The sequence below is a fragment of the Polypterus senegalus genome, chromosome 8 (assembly GCF_016835505.1).
Source record: "Polypterus senegalus isolate Bchr_013 chromosome 8, ASM1683550v1, whole genome shotgun sequence".
Lineage (NCBI taxonomy): Eukaryota > Metazoa > Chordata > Cladistia > Polypteriformes > Polypteridae > Polypterus > Polypterus senegalus.
Window position 1 is genome coordinate 43,418,283 of NC_053161.1, and position 21,280 is coordinate 43,439,562.

General features: G+C 35.4%; 1 protein-coding gene across 6 annotated transcripts in view; it reads right to left on the minus strand.

The window, feature by feature from the left end:
* magi2a (membrane associated guanylate kinase, WW and PDZ domain containing 2a) overlaps nucleotides 1-21,280 on the minus strand; it is a 1,205,404-nt gene that overhangs the window by 709,070 nt on the left and 475,054 nt on the right. For 5 of the 6 annotated variants that reach the window (XM_039761046.1, XM_039761045.1, XM_039761048.1 and 2 more), the window contains exon 2: nucleotides 8,782-8,898. In XM_039761046.1, coding sequence (XP_039616980.1) covers nucleotides 8,782-8,898 — 117 coding nt within the window. Of the gene's footprint in view, nucleotides 1-8,781; nucleotides 8,899-20,803; nucleotides 20,896-21,280 lie in introns of those variants that run through there. The other variant, XM_039761050.1, reaches the window with a different exon arrangement.

The following is a 21,280-nucleotide window of genomic DNA, read 5'->3' on the forward strand; positions in this document are numbered from 1 at the left end:
ACCGCTACATGTATTAAGGGTGAAAATAGTTCAAGATACAACAGAACGGGAAAACGGTAGTAACAAGTAAAACATTTGGTGAAATATGGTGGAAAGCAAAAGAAAAGGGGAAGGACAAATTGAGCTCTGGCAGAAAATAAGGGGACGAGGGCCCAGCAAAGGATTAAACTACTAGATGTACAAATGCATACAAAGGAAGTGAACACAACACAGGCCCAATGAAATCAAATTTACAGTTTGTGTACTTGTATTAAATTATGCTTTCTTCTTTTTGCATGTAATAAAAATAATAAGCTTCAAGCTCACAATTGTTTCATACTTCAAACATAAGAAACAGAATACCATTGGTAAGTGAATTCTTTCAAGCACATCAACTCACAAACACATATATTTTTTTAAACTTTAGAAGTCTCACAAACAAGTGATTTGTTCCAAATGCAAACATATACCGTTATCAGTATGGCACATTCATTGCAACTACCCAATGATGTTAAGTAATTTATGCCTCCTAAATGCATGTATGAACATAGTGGAATTGGCACATTCATAGCAAATGTTTGGTTTCAGTCTGGACAATACTATATTTTAATCACTTTCCTTATACAGTACTACAGAATGTGTGGGTTATGAGTCATAAAATGTATTTTCTTTCTTATACAACTACAGAAAAAGTATCACTGTTCCTGACAGTCATTGATTAATTTATTGACTGACAATGTATGCCGTAACATTTAATGAAAAATGTTATCAGACTGAAACTTATGCAAGGCAAAAAAAAAGCATAAAAAGATAAAAAAACCCCTAAAAATAGCTTTTGTGCTGTTGCAAAGGTGATTAAAAATTCTCTTTGTAACTTGGAAGTTTACTTCCGTCTAAATCTGCAAAACTGGGTAACAGCATTTATTAGCATTAGCCTTTCAGTAGAACAGAAGTACAACCAGCTTGTTTACATGAAGGAGAGATATATAACTGCTGCTGATGCTCCAAACAGCACATATCAAAACTACAAAACAGGCTAAGAAAAAAATGCTTTCATCACTCAAAGCTCATTTGATTCCAGGTAAAACAACTCTCTACTAGAATGCTACGGTTTTAAATTAAAACATCCATGAAGCTCATCTTCAAGACATACCAACTGAATTACTTGCCCAAACCAACCTATACCTGTTCACAGACACCAGGCTGTCATGGCTTTAGCATCCCTCAAAGCACTTTGAGCTACATTTTTTTGTATGAATATATAAATAAATAAATGTTGATTGATTGATTGATTGATCCCTGGCATTAGTTTCTTTATTATTTATTCATTTACAGTATATTGTTTTGTTATTAATTCATTTGTTTTATGTTCTTGAATATGTTTATCCTTTCTTCTTGCATTGTATAATACTTTCATTAGTACATATTTTGTAAATCATTTATCATTTTATATTTTTAATTTTGTTCACTATTATCTCTGTCATATGTTGAGCCTAGGGGAGCCTAGACCCTTGACGAAGCAGCAGCTTTATAAAGGCTCTTACTTGTGTTGCTTTACTCTCAATCTTGGATATCAGTTTGCAAGTTCTTTTTCTAATTCTCTTATTTATAAACTTGTTCTGGATGACTGGTTTACAGATTTGGATTTTGTTTATTTTTGAGTTTAAGGTAGCCTTTAGTATTTGTCTTTTTTAATTTGAATTCTCTTCTTGTTTAGATTTTTAAAATATTTTTAAATACACTTTATTATTATTATTATTTATAGGTCTCCTGTAATTAATGATACATTCATTTCTGAATTCTCTGATCTGCTGGCTGATATTACGCTCTCCTATGATTAAGTACTTATTGTTGCCAATTTTACCACACACATTTGTTGTCAATCTAAACCTTTGGTTAATGACTTTTTTTCATTATTGGACTCATTTCACTTTATCCAGCACATTAATGTCCCAACTCATTCTCTCGGTCACACCCCTGATCTTGTTCTTGTACATGGTATTTCAGTTAATAATATTGATATATGTGATGTTCCTTTAACTGATTATTTCTCCCTAACTTTGGATATGAATATTACTGTTGTCGTTACTACTACAAACTGTGCCTCACGCTTTTCTTGCTTTTTAAATTCTTCTATTATATCTGATTTTAAAACCATATTCTCCAGTCTTGATATACAAGGCCAGTGTGATACTATTGACGATTATGTCTTATCTTTAAATTCATCATATAAAATGATTTTAGACTCAATTCCTTCCCCTCAAGATACACTGCAAAAAGAGAAGACCTGCTCCATGGTTAAATGACACTACACAGCAGCTGCACCATGCCTGTAGAATTCCTGAACGGCATTGGAAGAAAGATATTGGCTGTATCTAAGCAGATTTTTAGGACTTCTCTGTTAAATATCCAAAATGCAGTTGAAAAAATCTAAACATGATTACTTTGCTGCTTTGGTATGCTCTCATTCTAATAAACCTAGGGTCTTATTTAATGCAATTAATGCAGCTATTTATCCCCATTCAGAGACGGGATTAAATAGTACTATTCTTTCATGTGAGCAGTTTCTTTTATTCTTTGTCAGCAAAATTGATACTATCTGCTCTGGCATTGTTCCTACTGGTAATGTACTTCCTGTTGTTAATCATTGCATTGTCTTGGAATCTTTTGATGTTGTTTTACTTTCACAGCTAAAAAGTACTATTGACACACATAATCTTACCTTCTTGATGTTATTCCATCACTCCTCTTAGTTGAAGCTTTTGATGTTCTGGGTCCATCTTTGTTAGCTATTATAAATGTTTCTATTAGTGAGGGTGTTGTGCCCCCATTTTTTAAACATGCGGTGGTGCATCCTTGACTAAAAAAGGCAGACTTAGATCCTGGAGTGTTAACTAATATTCGCCCGATCTCCCAATTGCCATTTCTGGGTAAAATATTATAAAGAATTATTTATAATCAATTGGTTTATCATCTTAATTCCAATCATTTATATGAGATTTACCAGTCTGGTCTTTGGCATTTTCATGGTGTTGAGACAGCCCTTTGGAAAGTCTTTGATGACATCTCTTTTATTACTGACTCAGCAGTCTTTGTCCTCCTAGATCTCTCTGCAGCTTTTGACCCCTGGGACCATGAGATCTTGCTGTTGCAGCTGGAACATCTGGTGGGGCTTAAAGGGGCTGCTCTTAACTGGTTCAGAACATGTCATTCAATTCCTGTGTTTCGTCTACTGCTCCTAATAAATGTGTTGTTCCTCAGGGTTCCATTTTTGGTCCTATTTTATTTTCTCTTTATCTTCATCCTATAGGAGCTATTTTCAGGAAATTTAATATTTCTTTTCAATGTTATGCTAATGATACACAGGTTTATATTCCTGTTTGTAACTCCACATTTAATCAGCTGCAGAATTGTCTTTTTGAACTAAGATTCTGGATGGCTGAAAATTCTCTTTGATCTCAATCAAAATAATATGGACGTGTTGATAGCTGGTCCTCCTGCCAAAGCTCAAGTCCGTAATCTTGGTGTCATTTTTGACAGTAACCTCTCTTTTCAGAAACAGATTAACTCAGTAGTAAGGAGTTGCCTTTTCCAGCTTCGTCTTTTAGCCAAAGTCAAACCTTTTTTCATCTCCTAGGGATCTTGAGAAAGCTACTCATGCTTTTATTTTTTCTTGGCTTGATTACTGCAACTCATGGTATTCTGGGATCAGAAAATCCCTGATACGCAGGCTGCAGTTGGTTCAGAATGCTATAGCCTGTTTTTTTTAGTTGTCGGAAGAAAGTTTGATTCTGTTTCTCCAATATTAGCTTCTTTACACTGGCTGCCTGTTAGTTTCAGAATTGACTTAATTGACTTGTTGCTAGTTTTTAAATCTTTATATGGGTAAGCTGCAGCCTATCTATCTGGATTCTGTGTTTTACACCAGTCAGCCAGAGATCTTAGATCTGCTGGTCAGTTGTTTCCTATGATCCCTCACACTAAGTGTAAAACTAAAGGGGACAGGGCTTTTGCATCTGTGGATTTCTTTACCTCATACATTAAGGAGTCACGTTCACAGACCTTCACTGATACTGATGGGTTGCCCTATTCTTAGTCATCTTCTTTCTTTTCTTTAACTCACCGCTGGCTGCATTTTATTATACTGTACTGAATTTCGATTTATTTTATTTATGTTCACTTCGGCTACAGCATTACTGATGTTGTTTTAAATTGCTCTATAAATAAATTGACATTATTATTATTATTAATAATATCATTATTAATATTATTATCTGCGGTGGGCTGGCACCCTGCCTGGGGTTTGTTTCCTGCCTTGCGCACTGTGTTGGCTGGGATTGGCTCCAGCAGACCCCCGTGACCCTGTGGTTAGGATATAGCAGGTTGGATGATGGATGGATATTATTATTATTATAACAATAAGGATTGGTTTGTTATTTTGGCCATTTCCCTTTGTGAGAGTTACCTGCTTTGGCCCCTATAATGCATGATTATAAAGTGAGCTTTAACAACTCAATATTTCAAGACCTATCATTTGGTTTGAAGTCTTTTATGAGTTTTATGACCATGTGATGACAACACAGAGAAAAATACAGTGCAAGGTTTGTCTATTCTGGTCTTATTGTATTCTTGTTTTTTCGAATAGCTTACTTCACTCCATTAGCTTTCAAAGTACATCAAATTTTTCTTCTCTCTCACATACAATGATTATTTCAGCTACTGTTTCTTTCTTTTATTTCTGCATTACAATACCTTAAAATATTTTATCACATACATCATTTCATATTATCTACATTGTGCACAGAAAACATATTTTATTCAAAGACTAGGTGAAAATCAAAGTCAAAAAGTGGAAACAAAAGTCAATCCCATCTTTCAAACTTTCTGTGAATGTAAACAAAAAAAATTCAGACATGAGAGTCAGTAGGCTTTGTACCCTAGGAAACAAGTTATCCAAACTATCCCATAACATTTTAGTAATTATTTTCGGTTCTTATGCTGATCTTCCTGATCATAAAATAGGTCATTACGACAGCAACTGACAAGAAGAATTCAGAATTAATGGCAGGATTACATTATTTGAGGGTTCCTTTAGGGTGTCCTTTTCTCTTGCACAATTTGGTTCAAAAACTAATCAGCACATCGTTATCTCAAAACAGGCTTAAATTTTAAGTTTGATATTTTTCCATCCAGCTGTTTAAATTCTAGACCATCCTCAAGAAACTGTGACACACACACACATCATCGCAATATTAATGTTTTCAGTATCAGGGGACCCTAAAACGTTGAGATCTGTCGAAAACTGGAGGTTAAAATCTTTGACTAATCTAAAGCGTTTGCTCCCCCCGTCTCCCCCAAAAGACAATAGGTTATGGTGGGGGAGGGCGCAAAGCAAAAATCAAAAGTCAGAACCAAGAGCAAGAAATCAGAAACCAGGAAGGCAAAAAAGTTTTGTTTATTTTTGTCAAAACCAAAACACGTTCAAATACTCCAAGTCAAAAAGGAAAGAGCAAAAATTCATTAATCAGGAAAAATCAAAAACAACAGTCTTTAACACAGTGATATAAGACGATGTGTAAAATCAGATAAAACATGGCTACTTAGGCCAGCCATTTATCTTTTGACCTAACAAAGTCAGGGTCATAACCTCCTTAAACCCACTTAGTTCAACACAGTCTTATATTATCAAGGTCAGGAGTAGAGCAACAATCAACTCTAGATAAAGCAAAAAGCCTGGGTAGGGTAATTAAAAAATATATTTAAATTAGACAAATTGAGTCAGGGGGTTTTTGACACATTTTTGCCTATAGAGTTCTGGTTTCTACAGAGTCTAATCATTTTGCTTTCAATGCATGCAAAATTACGATAATTACAATGTGATATTCCCCACTGAACCACAGTTGATTTTTTTTTACATCCTAGTGTTGTTGATATGGTGTTTTGCAGATTGTTCTTATTAATGTTCTTTTCTGTCTGTTTCTACCAAAGTACATTCTGTCTTTGTACATGATATACCTGCAGGATTTTGCCTAGGACACAGATAGCATAACACTAATAAATAAGGTGCAATATCAATCCATTTATTTGCTTAAGTGATTGAATATTGCTTTCTGCTCTTGATGGTGTGGGTAACCGGCCTCAACGTGCACAGATACACAGACTCACAAGCTCCAAAACACACATTTTAATTTCTTCCTCTCACAGTACAGTGCAACAATCACCACAATACTCAGCTTAGTCCTTTACTTTGTTTCTTCTACCTTATTCTTCTGCCGCCTCCTCTCCTCTGCTTCCCAACTCCGGCTCCCTGAATGGAGTGAGGCAGCCCATTTTATAATGCACCCAGATGTGCTCCAGGTTCTCCCTGATAATCTTCCAGCAGCAATTCCTGGTGTGGCGAAAGTGCTGCATGGGCACCCGGAAGCATTCCGAGTGTACCTGCAACCTGGTTCAGCAGCACTTTCTGTTGTGGTGGAAGTGCTGCAGTCCATGTCTCCTTGAACATCTGGGTGCCCTCTGGTGGTGGCCATGGGCCCCAACAGGGTTGAGCATCTAAGCTCCGATCCCGTGGCCCCCATGCAAACCAGGACAGCCACTCTCCCATGTCCTAGAGGAGGTACTGTCCCTCTCACAGTCCTTCCACCTTCCAGATGTCCCAGCTGCGTAGACTCCCCAGCCGTCAGCCACAATGGAAGCAAAAAAACATCTACCTGGACTGGTTTCTTATTTAATTGACTTTCCCCAATGCTTGAGCCAAAGTCATTTAATTACAGTTTAGGCATAAAATGCAAAAGCTTTTGTTAATAAACTACATAACTGATGGTATACAATATAAGACAAAATAAAAGTACAATAAAAGTATATTGTCTTAAAGTCAGTTTTGTCATATAAAACAGTGCAGCTTTAATAAAGTTTAACATCTGTACATGCTGTCTGATTGACTACATTCAGGTTCATCATCTGTTTCTTTCCTTACCACTGCATGTAAATAGTGATATAGAGTTAAACAGTCAGTGTACATCTGATTCTGAACTTTCCAAGCTAAACTTTGACCCTACTTTCAGTCCTGATAATATTCAAGTTATGTTTTCAGGAAACCTCAGATTACTCTAACAGCTGTGAATACCAATCAGATGCTCATCCTGGATCTGATGTTAGTTTACAGCAAAGCAAACACACACCCATCTTAAATGAAGCCTCTAAGTAGAACCAATTAACCAGATGATATAGCAGTTAAGACATTGGATACAAAATTAAGAGGCAACTCATCAAAGGATAGTCATATACACAATTACACAAAGATGGGCATAGTTGTTAAGGGAAAATGAACTTGTTCATTAGGTCCAATTATTTTTCTCATTTTGTAGACTAAAATATAGAAGACAATTATGAAAAACATCAGCTTGAAATAAATCATGAAATAATGGCTAATGGTTAAGGTTCCTTGGCATTTACTCTTTCCATGCATGTTTTTTAATTCAAATAATGAAAATGCCAAGCAACAGACTTGACAGTCTGTACTAGTATTATAGCTAGAATTCTTATCTGAAAAAAATAACTGCCTAAGACAGTTCCATAAAAGAGCACGTTAGTTTGCAGTCACTAAACAGTGGGATACGTCTAGCTATCTTGAAGTGCGTTTGAAGTATTCCAAAATGTACAGGAGGTCAATTATATCATCCTGATCATTTTAAAGGCCCTAAAACGAAAATGAACCTATTTCCAATACGATACAAATGCATCTGAGCTACCCAGAGGTATGCATATTTTCTGAAACTGCAAATGCATGTTCCTATTGATATAAAGATTCATACACAAAGCTGCAAATGATAATTTTATTTCAATGAAAAAGGAACTTGAATGAGTAATGACAAATTCCAGAAATAATGTTTGTCATTTCTTCTGAGTATAGAAAATGAAGAGAACAGATTGTTACACAGACGGGCCAAAAATTAACCAAAATTGTTCAGCAAATGGTTACTATTTCCTTCTGACAATATATCTAGTGTTTTTGATGCAGACTTCTATTTCTAATTATAACTTTGCTTTCATGTGATATTTTTGCTTAAAATTGCCTAATGCGAGAAGGTAAAATGAAAACAATGAGAACAATGTAAAACAATGAGGCCGTGTGGGTACTACACAATTTGTAGTCTGCTACGGGAAAACAATATGACATACTAAATAAAGCATTATCACCGCCTACATCTCACTTCAAATAAGGCAGAACATTTCTATTGTAAAAGGCACATCTAACAATTATAGACATATATACACTGAAGCAAATGTGGTTCTTAAACAGTAAGTAACAAACACGACTGTGTTTACTGCAAAAAAAAATAAAAGCTAAACAAAGAACTGAAACTTAGTGATATCCCACGGGACTACTATAATCAGGCATCAATCTTTTAAATATTCATTTTATACAGTTTTCATACACAGCAAGTTCCATACTGTGCATATTTTTAGCAACTATAATGAATCATCTATCTGTAAGAAGGGAATGTTGGTTAAAAGAAAATGTCAACAGACTAGTCATAGTACACAACATCTGTAAATGTCCAAAATGTGTTATTTCCAAAATTTTTATAAGGCAAAAATATAACCTAGGAGGTCCAATTTAATACTTTTAACCAAAGGAGTACCAGGCAAATATATTACATAGGAGCATTTTCATCCACAAATATGCCATATTTCATATGCTAATTTTTGAAATCAAATCTATGAAATACGATAAAATACTGTATGATACAAAAGAGGAATGTGTGAATGCCCACATACACCAACTCAAATTGTACTCACATGGCACTGTCCGGAGGTAAAGATTGTCCCGGATGATTTGTTGGAGCTCGTGGTCTACTGATCCTTTCTGGAACCGCAAGTTGAGGTAGTGACGAATATCTTTATCTACAATGCCCCCTGTGAATAAGATTTAAATTCATACATTATACCGGCATACATGCATCACCTTTGTATTAATATACTATATGTTTAATGTTAACAAAACATAATCTACACTCATATAAAATGATTGACTGTGAAGAATGTACAACTCTACCTTTTAATTTGCTTAAGTTCAGTATACAGTTGTCTCCTACTGGTATATTGCAAATTACACACAAGTGTAGTTCATCAGATAATTTCATTTTTCAGATAATTAGATTTTTCTTTTTAAATTTTGTTTAGTTATTTATTTGCTGACTAAAACATTTTGATGAACACTTAACTGAGAAACTAAGTGCACCAAGTTCATCCCTATTTGAAACATGATACAGGATTTAGCTTGGCAGAATGAGTCATATTCAGACTGCAACCGTTCAAACAGAATTAGATTTAGAGCACACAGGGTGTTGATGAATAGATTAAATACATAACGGTATTTCTAAAGTAATGACATTTTAACTCCACCCTATGTTGGTAACTTGCATGACCAAAAATCTCTCCCACCTCTTTGCTCCAGACTTTTATCCAGTCTGTTTTTGGTCTCAATTCTCATCAACGTACCACAGAGGCACTGCAATACTCCTCTGCTGCATTCCCACTTCCACAATTGTAACAGAAGTACCTTTTGTTTACACTCTAATTTAGTAAACAGTAGGAATATTAATTATACATAGAGCATGAATCTTGTGTGAAATTGTATATGGACTATTTTTAAAACAAATCAGAAACTACTTTAGTTAGCTTTCTTATCTGAATCTGAGAGTCACCAGTACCAAATATTTTCCCGCTTTGCATTCAGAGTTCCTTTTTTTGGCCATTTTTATTATGTTGTTGGTAGAAACTCGATTTTAGGTATGCTTCTACTAAAAGACGTTGTGAGGAGAAACTCTCGGCAGGTTCAACAGCAGTATTCTGAATTAACCTAAGCAAAAGGGAAAAATATTCTGCATGCCTCTCTAGCAACATAACCTAATGCTCCTTCTTGCCCACATGGATCTGCAGATTAATGGCAACTGGTGATGTTATCTCTGTAAGACATCAGATCTCAATCCAGACTCTGTTCATGTGTAGGTCATAGTTAGCAGAATGAGCAGCCCACCTCCAAATGAACTACTGACTCTTTTGTTGTGTTAAAGACATCTGACTTTCTTATGGGGTGAATTTCTGTCTCAGTGATATTAATTGTTAGTTTTTTTGTAACCGAAGAATTGTAACTAGCTTGAATTTTTTTCTAAAGTCTTTACTTGTGATGATCACTTTTGAAACTTTATCCTGTAACACTTCTTCCCAGTCCATCAGACTGACGTGTATTCCATTATACTGATTAGACTGATGTATGCTTGATTTGATAAAAGCATCTGCGATGCAAATAAATTTAAATATAAATGTAAACAAAGATCTGTGAAAATATAACAGTAATAAAAATGAACTTCTCTTAAAGAGAGAAACATTCAACAGTAAGAAAATGTTTTTTTACTGTCATACATTTTAATTAAATGCAGATGCACAGAATTAAATTGCAGCCATGATAAAATATAATAAAACCCATATTAAAAAGAGGTTTCACTGCTTCTCAGTTATACCATAACACCATCTTTGGTTTATAAGAAATAAATGTTAAAAACTTAGCCAAACTACAAGTGTTTTTTTTGGTTACATGAATAAAGAAATACATCACTTGTTCTTTTTCAAAAATCAATGCACGCGTTTATTCAACCCAAAGCATTCTAATGGGATTAATTTATCACTGAGCTCAATTCGTTAATTGGACTTTTATCATCTACAATTTGAAGTACTGTTAATAAGTTAACACTGAAACCAATAGAAAAACAAAACGAGATAAGTATAAGTTACTGTTATAAAAGGTTTTAATTTTTTTTTTGCTCTCTGTTCTTCTGCACAAATCTGTGTCACTAACAGCTATGATTAAATTATAAAAGGTTAATCAGTAACAACCAACAGTAGAATAAACTGTTTGTCATCAGCTGATGCCAGAGGATCTATTCAAAAGTGTAAGAGTTAGTTACCCAAGACTGAGTAATAAAAGGCAACTTTGAGAAGCATCGTAGCGGAGGGGCAGCATACCATCTACAGTCCTTCAAAGGACTATTGGGACTAAGCATGGATGATAGTCAGCTTTAAGAATTAAGGCAAATATAAGTGCTGCTGTGGAACCAGATAATAATGTAGTGCCCCATGGCCCAAGGGTCTCATTTATAAAAGTATTCTTGATTTCAAGCACAAAAATATGTGCACACAAAAAAACAGGAAACTGTGTACACCAAAAAATCCAATTTATAACGCCTGTAATACACACATTTCTACACAATTTAAAAATTATATTCATTTGGTAAATATGCATACATCAACGCTCCTCAAACCCTGCCTGGTTGCCACACCGAAACAACCATATATGGAGCATACTAATCAACCTCATACATATGAATTCATCAGGCTGCAGAACTTCATTGGCTGGTACAGTAGCCTCCCTTCTTGACGTATTGTGACCATAAAACCAACATTCAAGAGTATTTGGCAATGATCTGCAGCTGAATGTGCAATATCATGTGTGGCCTTACAGCAGCTCTCCTCTGCATTCAGGGGGTCAGTGGTGGCATCAGTGTCCAGTAGCAGGTAGTCGCTGTCACCCTGCATATGTAATGATGTAATGCTGTTATACTGAATAGTACGGGCCATATGAAAAACCTGAGGGTTCAGCCAGTTACCTTATCAAGATGCTACACATAACATACATTACCATCACAACTGCCAAAGCTACTTTGCCTCAAAATAAATGAATCATGGGTTGTCCCAAGACACCAAGCCACAATGTTTGTCAGACCCATCTTGCCATCACTGATGACTTGAGCATTAATAGACTACTATTGCTTACAGCTAACAAAAGCAGTGACTGTCACTTCCCTTATTGAAATATGAGTGTACTAAATTGCTCCATTTACGTTAGGAGAACCAGACACTACAGCAAGTTGCTTTTTCTATGATGGCAAAAAAGAGTTATGTGCATCCACACCATACACAAACTGAATGCAGCATATCGATAGTCAGTCAGTGACTTCCAGCACAGCGGGCATGAAGGAATGAAGCTTGGAAAAGATATTCCTGAACAGTTGGCCAATTTCCTGAGGAGTAGCAACAGGTAGTCAAGATAAACTGATGAATAACCAAAAAAGTTCTGCAGTGCAAATATGCACAACTAGCCCTCTTAAAAGAAACTAAAACAGAATCTGCACATCATATTTGCCACTTTAAGGTTTAGCATGTTTGTCATGTGAATTTACAAAATATAACAACAGCTCTGTGATACAAATTATTATACACATGAGTTGTTGTTTGGCTGATTTGGCTGCATTTTCCTACTTGTTCAAGGGCGTTCATCGTTTACCAGTTTCTTCCGAAAATGTTGCTATGGATTAGTCAGAGTTGCTGCAAATATACACAAATTCTACCATCAAGTTTTCCTTTATAAATACAGACATGCCTCTTTTTGTGCATTCTGTCAGGTTACCGTTGACTCTGAAAATGACTCCTAAGTTTCCCTAGAACCTAGGGGCCATAAATATTTGAATGTTTATTCAGTTCATGAACTGGTGTGAAGAGGTAGGGGAAGTGACGAGTAAATCAGGTAAGCTGAGTTATGTTTTCTATTAATTAAAATAAAGTACATGGAGATATGTTGCATATTGTTTGGACATGCAAGTGAAATTTTCAGTGTAACCTATACACGTGACAATGGAACAACTACTACTACTACAACTGGTGTTTTATCAAAGAATATGCCTTTGTTTTGGATTAGTGGTAATATTTAGGTTGAGCAGCCAACTAAGCAAATTTCCTAATTTTTTTTGTTTCTGTTTTGTGGTAACATGATGATGTCAAGGGGCATTCATATGTGATGCCTGGGGCATGACCATGTCAGTTGATATATAACATGATTGCAACTATTTGATTCCCTGACATAAATGCAGGCCTTATTAGCTCTTCTTCTAGTTTTGGAATTTTATTTCTGTCTTTTTGGATCTTTTTGTAATTGGGTTTTAGCATATTGATTTTGCCGCTCCTGTCTTTGTGACTAATCCCTTTATATTATTTTAGCATTGTAATGATAGGTGACTATTAGAGGGTAGGTAAAGTGTGCAAATGATCATACTGACTTTGTAGACGTATGTGAGTGAAGCAAGAAATTGCAGGCTCAGCCATGGACTGCTTTAACGTAGATCTCCCTTTCACCATGTGCTGTAAGCTTCATATCTCACTATGACAAAGGATTTACAGTAACCTGCCTGCCAGTGATGGTAGTAGTGTAATATATCGGTAGAAGAGTCTCCCAATTAAACAGACAAGGAACGCTACCTTTTAAATTTACTTATAATTCTGAACTGCAGTCTACAATCATCGTTTCCCTTAATATTTATGTGAGGAAACATATTGCTTGTTACATACTATGTGATCTGTTTTTTGATGCTTTTGCAAGCAAAATGAATAAGGGCAACACAATCATATTGATAACAAATTAAATGCACTTGTTTCTTCAAGCTAGAATGGAATTGGTGATGACTAATCCACATTTGTCTTGTCTGATGTATGTTATTCTCACCCAGAGGCCTATTAAATAGTAACTAATAATATATCATGCCATGTATTTATGTTAATTTTATCATAGATCACTTGTTGCTGTCATATTTGGTCAGATTTCCATATGTTCATATTTTCAAGTCTATTATTGGAATTTCAAGGAAAACTTGAACTTTTAAAATTCTGTGTCAGAAAGAGGCAAAGTCAAAGAAATTGAAAATAAAAAGAAAGAGTATTTGCTTTCTTAATTAGATGTTCAGATGAAGAACATTACTAACCCATAAGATGAAACAAAATATGTAAGAATCTTTGTGTGCATATTTATTTATGTATTTATCTGTCCACCTACCTATTTATGTATGTATTTATTTAAAGATCTCCTGTAAAAAGGCAAATATACCCCTGGGGACAAATAAAGTTCTATCTATCTATCTTCTTATATAATACACTAATGTGGCTGTCCGTTTGTCTATCCAGGATTTTAATTCACTTGTAGCTCACAAACAGTTTGAACTATTGACCTGAAATCCGGCACACATATACTACGTGAAGTCTACTGTCAGCTTTCAGGGTCATTATTAACCTCCAAGGTTGTTCCTCTTTTTATTTTTATTTTATTGTAGAATCAACTCTCGGCAGCATGTGGCACATGCATACAGGTGCCATTCTCATCCCTACCACCTTCACCGTCACTTCCCCTACCTCTTCATATCTTAAATCATTCTTGAGGCAGATTGAAGACTTAAGTGTCAGCTTAAGTGAAAAATTAAAGAAAACGTACTAAATTGCAACACAAACACTGACTCAGTCAGTTTTAACACGAAAACATGCCGACGAAAGAAGAGAAGAATCGGCCCACTAGCAGCAAGCACATCAACCTCTGAGCAAATGAATACTAAACGTACAGAGAAAGAGTATGAAAACTATTAATGCTCAAGTCAAGTATAATAACTGCACGTTATCGTGCAGTGCGCCATTACTGGTGTATGCATAAATGCTGTCTAACAATAGTATGGCAAAACTAGGGACTGTGTGTCAAAATAGTAACATGGCCAAAACAATGAAAACAAAACAGAAATGTATTTTTCAAGAACTCAAAAGAAAATTTTTTTTTAAAAATGATAAAAAAAATAGCCATGGCAATAGCCTATACAGTACTAACAATGTAATGAATATAATAGTTAGCTAATACCTTATAAGCTTTTAAAACTTTGTTTTACTCATCGATCATTTAAATAACAATCATAAACCCAACTTTGAGCAGGTAATCTAAGCATGATAGCAATTAAGATAAAGTCATATGACAGCTCCAGAAATGTCAACTATAATTTTCCAGCAGCTGGACAAAGGCATTGCATGTTATATGTTATTTTTTGTTCAACATCAGGATATAAAGGGCAAAGGCCACCCCAGCTTTTAACTTTTTTTATGTCTCAATGACATCTTAGCAGTGGAGAGAAAAGTTAGAAAAAAGCTACAAGTTGCAAAATAATAAAATAATAAAAAAATTGGTAATGTAAATACTGTATAGTATTTTAGTTATGAAACCTAGATCATAGCCCACTAGTTACATACCTTAATGTTGCTACTACTACATACATTGAGTTATTGTACATTTCACTTGAAATTCAAATCCATAAGGACTGATTACTCTAAGAAGCTATAACAGTGGAATCTGAAGTGTTGCAATGTCTGCCATTAGAACTCAAAGGGATCTGGCTTGGATTATCTGCCTAGTTTCTTCTTTTCCCCAGGTTCATGTAGGGTTTCACTAAGCACTTGAGGTTCTTCCCCTAATATGTCATGCTAGGTGAATGGATGGCATAGTAGCAGTGACTGATTGGTATCCAATGCACAGTTAGCTATTATTGCATTGCATATTTCATGCTGCCAGGAAAGGATATGACTCCGAACACTTGTAAGTATAGAAACTGATTTCAGGAAATGCTCAAAAGGAAACATTACTGTAATTTCTTAATAGATATATAAAACCATAAATGGTTTATAATGATGAAACTGACAATTGGAACCCATTGCAGGACAACTGAAAAGACAAATAAAATATTTAAAAAACTGTTGAATATAAATAAAAAGACATTATGCTCTGTAATGCACTAGTGAGGCAACATCTAGACTACATTGTGCTGTTTAAGTCAACAAGCCATAAATAAGACATAGCAGTTCTAGAAGCTGTTCAGAAAAGAGCAAAGAAGTGTATCTGTAGACAAAATGGCATGGATGTCCTACACATTAAAGCTAAGGGAATTAAAACTCCATCTTGATCAGGGAGCCCTGTGGTTTGGACGTATAATCAATGACTTTAAATTTTTGGAAGTTAATAAAAAAAAGATGTTTCAGAAGAATTCATTCATTAAAGTAGTCAATTTGTGATATAGTTGAGGAATCTGGTAGAAATTAAGAAGGGCATTAAAAAGACTTCATATGAAGCACTTCTTCATATGATCATAGGCACCAGGAACACACTACGGAGTCATCTAGTTGAACTGGAAAATGTGGCAAATTATAAGAAAAAAAAAATACTGGAAGACCTTACATATTTGCAGACTAAATAAGCCTGATAGGCTCATCGGTCTACTCTTGTTGATCTTACGCCCTGATATAAATCCAGTACATCTGTGTTCCTGTTTTACTATTCATGATCCTTAATATTTTTATTTCAAGGGTGTTCAGTTGTTTTTTACATTCAGATCACAATTTCTGCCACTCTCAGAAATATCTTTGTAAGAGATTATAATGTTTGATATTCATTCTTGGCTAAAAAGAGAGAATATACCTAAAGCAATGAAAAGAAAGTTGTTTATTCTTATACTAAATAGGACTGTATACAGTAACTGCATACATGTACTTTATACTTCCCAATAAAATTTCAGACATTAGCAGGTTTTGGCTTGGACTGTAATTACTAGTTCCGTAACTCAGGCTGGGTGTAATCAAAAAATCAACACTATTGAAGATCACTAACTAGGCCCAATCACCAGAAAAGTCAACAATAGTCCCCCCATATATCACTGCATCGCTTTAGGCCAGGGATAACTGAGTTATAGAAAGATCTAATTAATGACAGTGATGTATGTGACTAACAACAGGCAATCGATCTAACAGAGCATCAAGTATGCTTTGTGTTAGGAAGTGTGATGAATACAAGTGTGAATCTGTGAATGGGACCTCAGACCTTTTCAGTAGCTTTCAAAAGCAGATTTCTCAAATGTCCTTGGGTGAGGCTCTGTTAACAAGACAGTGCAATACTAAAATCATATGATGTCATAGCCATAGTCATTCAGTGAGGCAACATTGTTTTAATATTGTAACAGGCTACTAGAAACAAAAAAACAGGTCAAGTCCCTGACTCTGAAAATAACTTTTTATTTTGCTCACTGTGGAAAACTGTTGGTACTGACAAGAAGCCTTTTTAGAAGTGCCCTTAAGACATATGTATGAAGACTAAACCAAAATGTGTACTTGGATCTTTAATAGGAGCATAACCGAGTATACAATCAAATAGAATGGTGCATGCTCTTCTGACATAGCAACATCGTACTTTCGTCAAACATTGCTTTATATTCAGCCTTATGGTCTGCTAATATCTTTGATTTCTAAATATTCTGCACTTTGAAACCTGTGGTAAGAAATAATATTACATTCATCATATCTTCATAATACGAGAGTGTTTCATAATTCAATGTATTCTTTTATTTTCAAGAATAAGGGAAAAAATTGTTTTATTACTTAAGCAGTCCATTCTAAAGAGGTAGGAGGTGACCCTTTATAATATTCGCGCCAGTCGAGTTTGTTGTTTTTGCTTGCTGTTATAAATATTCAACACCCAAATAAAACATTTTTGTAGCTCATATTGAGCTTTACTGTTAAGAACAGACAGTACAGTAGAACCCTGATTATCTGTGCCCCAATTTACTGAGACTTTGCATTATCCGAGGTGAAACCGTAGGGCAATATAATACTTTTCTTATACTGTCATTCATGAAAGGTTTGCTGTTAACACTGTACCAAGCTTATATTGTTTTGATGCGATTAGGAGTTCATGGGGAACAATTTATTGCTTCAATGTATTTTGCACTTCATGGCTGTCAGGAGGGAAGTGGTGCATAGTGGGGCGCAATGGTTCACCACGTAGGCTGTAATTAAATTGGACTGGTTTCAATACACCAGTACAGAGGCTCAAAAGCTCGTATTGAAACAAAGTCCAAATTTTAGTACCAATCCAGCACTACTAAGGCATTAAAAGAGGCTTAAAAGTAATACTGTATCATATAAATTTGAAATTACTTCAGATAATCTGGATTCTACTGAAATTTTTGGAAAGATGTAATGATGTTGTGCATGGTTTTGACCCAGATAATGGCTTATTTTCACACTACAAGCTAAAAACACTAATTTCTAATGTACATCAAAGTAGAGCACCGCAGTACACTATTTCCAGGGGTTGATGAGTAATAAATTGTGATAATGTTTATTATAATAGTTTAATACTTACTATATGTATAAACTAAAATACACAAAAAGGCCTAGGTAGCATCTGTTATACAGAGTGTTTATGGCAGCAGTCTTTCTATTATACTGTACATTAACTACAATCAAACATTGTGAGTGAAACTGCTTTTGAAAACTGGAAAGTTATACAGCTCTGATAATGAGCAGGCGTGTGAATGTAAAAAAGTAATAGTGAGGACAGATTTTAAACAATAAATAAATCCAAGGATACATTAACTTGTTTATTCAGGGTCTGGAGTGCTACTAACAGTGAGCAGGACAGCAAGTGGATACAGCTGGAGATGCTTGCAGCCCTGTGTTCCTTCATACAAGGACCTTCATAGATGCTGTACATAATAAATCAACTTATTAGAAATTGTGTCATCTGAATAATAATACAGAACCAATGGTAGTTGTGGAAGCTTATCTGTAAGGGACAGTATGGTGGTACAATGTTTAGCACTGCTGCTTGACATCTTAAGGGACCTGGCTTTGATTTCTGACCTGGTCACTGTTAGTGTAGGGTTTTCATATTCTTTTCATCTCTGAGTACAATGGCTACCTTTCATATTCCAAAGATATCTGATTAACTAGTGGCTTAAATTTATAGCAGGGTACAAGTAGGTGCACGTGATTTCTGTAATGCAGTGGCATCTCAGCCTGAACTGTTTTCTTGGTATAATGGGCTCTAGTTCTCCATGAACGAATAGGATCAGAAAATTCTTATTGTGTCCAGCAATCTCGTCTGTAAATAATTCTTTCCTTCTGCAGTTCTATCCCACTAGAAAATGAAAACAAAAATCCAAAGTATCGCAGCAATCTCAGACACTCAGTGGTGCTAGCAATAATTTTAGGACAACACAGACAATTTGTGCAATATCAGACAACAAAAAACTGAAGACTGCACCACCACCTCAATCAAAATCCACTACGCTTCTGCAACCTGCATACATGAAAGGAAAACTAAGAACATCTCAGCCATAATGTGAGCTCACCATAGTCAAGGATTACTCTACATAACAGTCCAAAGTATCACACCACCTGTGCTAGAGCATATAATAGGTACAGCACAAAGCCTGAAATCACTTCTGTAGTATGCACGCTCGACTCTCAGTTTTAATTGGGATCTTTAAATATTGGAGAAGAAAATGTATTGCAACTCATTTAACACTTTAAAAAGATACCACTCAAAACTCATTAAGTATTCATAAAAATGCAGATTATTGCATATAGACAAATTAAATTGGAAAAAATAGTTTAGATATTATACAAATATACTGTACTATTGATTGCAGTGTCTTAAAATGCCATGCCAGGGCATTTAGAACACCTAAAAATATACTGTAGAGCACAAATAAGACTGTCACTTCGGTTTCACAGGTCTGTACTATATGACACCCATATAGTGAATGTATTCCTAAAACCAAACAAACTGGATGACATTAGTGCTGTTTAGTTGGCTATACTGAACTTGGAACTGTACCGTAGAGTACATTTCATTGAAAATCAAGGGGCACGATTGATCGATTGATGGATCGATAGATATTATTAGGTACCACCTGAAAGTGTCTCTCATGGAAATTGCTATATAAAAACTGAATAGTCTGACAGACTCATTAAACAACTGACTGGCTGAACGAATGGATGGAAATGTTTATGCATAATGGTGATGTACACATTCAGTCACTTATCTTCAAAACATCAAAGACATACAAGCAAAACAAATCTGTATGGATATCTGAAAGCAATAATCACAAATACTATTAGGTTTCACCAGTACTATGTATATATTATGGGTACTGCACAATATTAGTATTGATGAATGAGGATCCCGGAAAATGAAAACAACAGCATAATAGAAGCGTGAGGAAAAACACAAGAGGGAAATGGATCATAATGCATGCATACAAATAAAGCACAACTAAAATATAGATACTCTATCCAGATCAAGTAGCAAAACTGCTCACAAATCACACTCACAAGGGATAGCCTAACATTTCTGAGAAATAAAGAGTAACCTGCGAAGATTGGACAAAAAAGTAAATGTTTTATTATTGTCATCTCGGTCTTGCCACATGGGTGACAAAGAAGCTAATTTAATCATGTTCCGGTCTCCATGCGGGGATAACATTAACACTATCAGGCAGAAACCAACATATTGGCATTTAGTGTTAAAACCAGCAGGACTGGAACAGCTTTTGACAGCTACATTTAAAGAGAGGTTGAACGGCTCATACACAGTTAATATATTCAAAGATCAATATTCATTCAAAGCACTGAAATTCACACATACACACAGAAAAAAAGCTGGAATTTTGAACAAACAATAAAAGCTAACATTTTGTATATAATATCAACAAGCCTCAGGCATTAATAACAATATCAGGCAAGAATGAAAGATGTATGTGTATCTTGTAAGAATACACTTGCTAGTCTTCCCGCCTGCATGCTTCCTTAACACAATGATAGCATAGCAGTATGAAATGCAAGAGAGAATAGGAGAACTGTATATAATAATAATAATAATAAATAATAATAACAATAATAATAATAATATGGACTGATAAACACTCCTGCATTGCAATGCTAACCCCACTCCCTGAACAGCCCCTCATATTATACTAAACCTTTTTGCTTCACTGCAATAAAACAGTCTTTGTCTGCTCCCAAGCCGGTCTAGAGCCCTCCAATAGCAAATACAAACACGCAGCACACACAGCTCAGTGCTGGAGACTGAGCTTCCTTGCAAAAACAGCTATGACAAAAGCTGCAAAAGCACCTCTTTGGCAGTTCTCACAGATGTTCTGGATGGCCAGGCAGGTCTTTGCTCCGCAGGTATCCCCCAGCTGAGCTGTTCGTTCTCTTTGCTCCAGCCTTTAAAAATGCCTTGCTTTTATTTTATATATTTTATCCTCCCCTGCTTTTTTGAATCAAAGGATTTGTAGTGGATAGCAGGAGCATCCCCCTTTCCTGCTACTTTAATACAAGACTGAAGAGAGACAAGAGAGAGGAGACTGTTGGGAGGCAACAGTAAAAGAAGGCTTTGCCAGTGGGGGCCTATCAGAATTAGCTGTCGTTTCTCATTGATTCGACTGCAACCGAGGTCCTGCAGCTCCCCCTGTCTTTCTTTTCTTCCTCCTCCAGATACAGAGGTTACTCAGTGATACAGATGCTTTATGGCAGATTGCAAAAATGCCAGCTTTCCGACAACAGATGTACTCTGCTAAATGACATAAGCTGAAATCATTCACCTTTC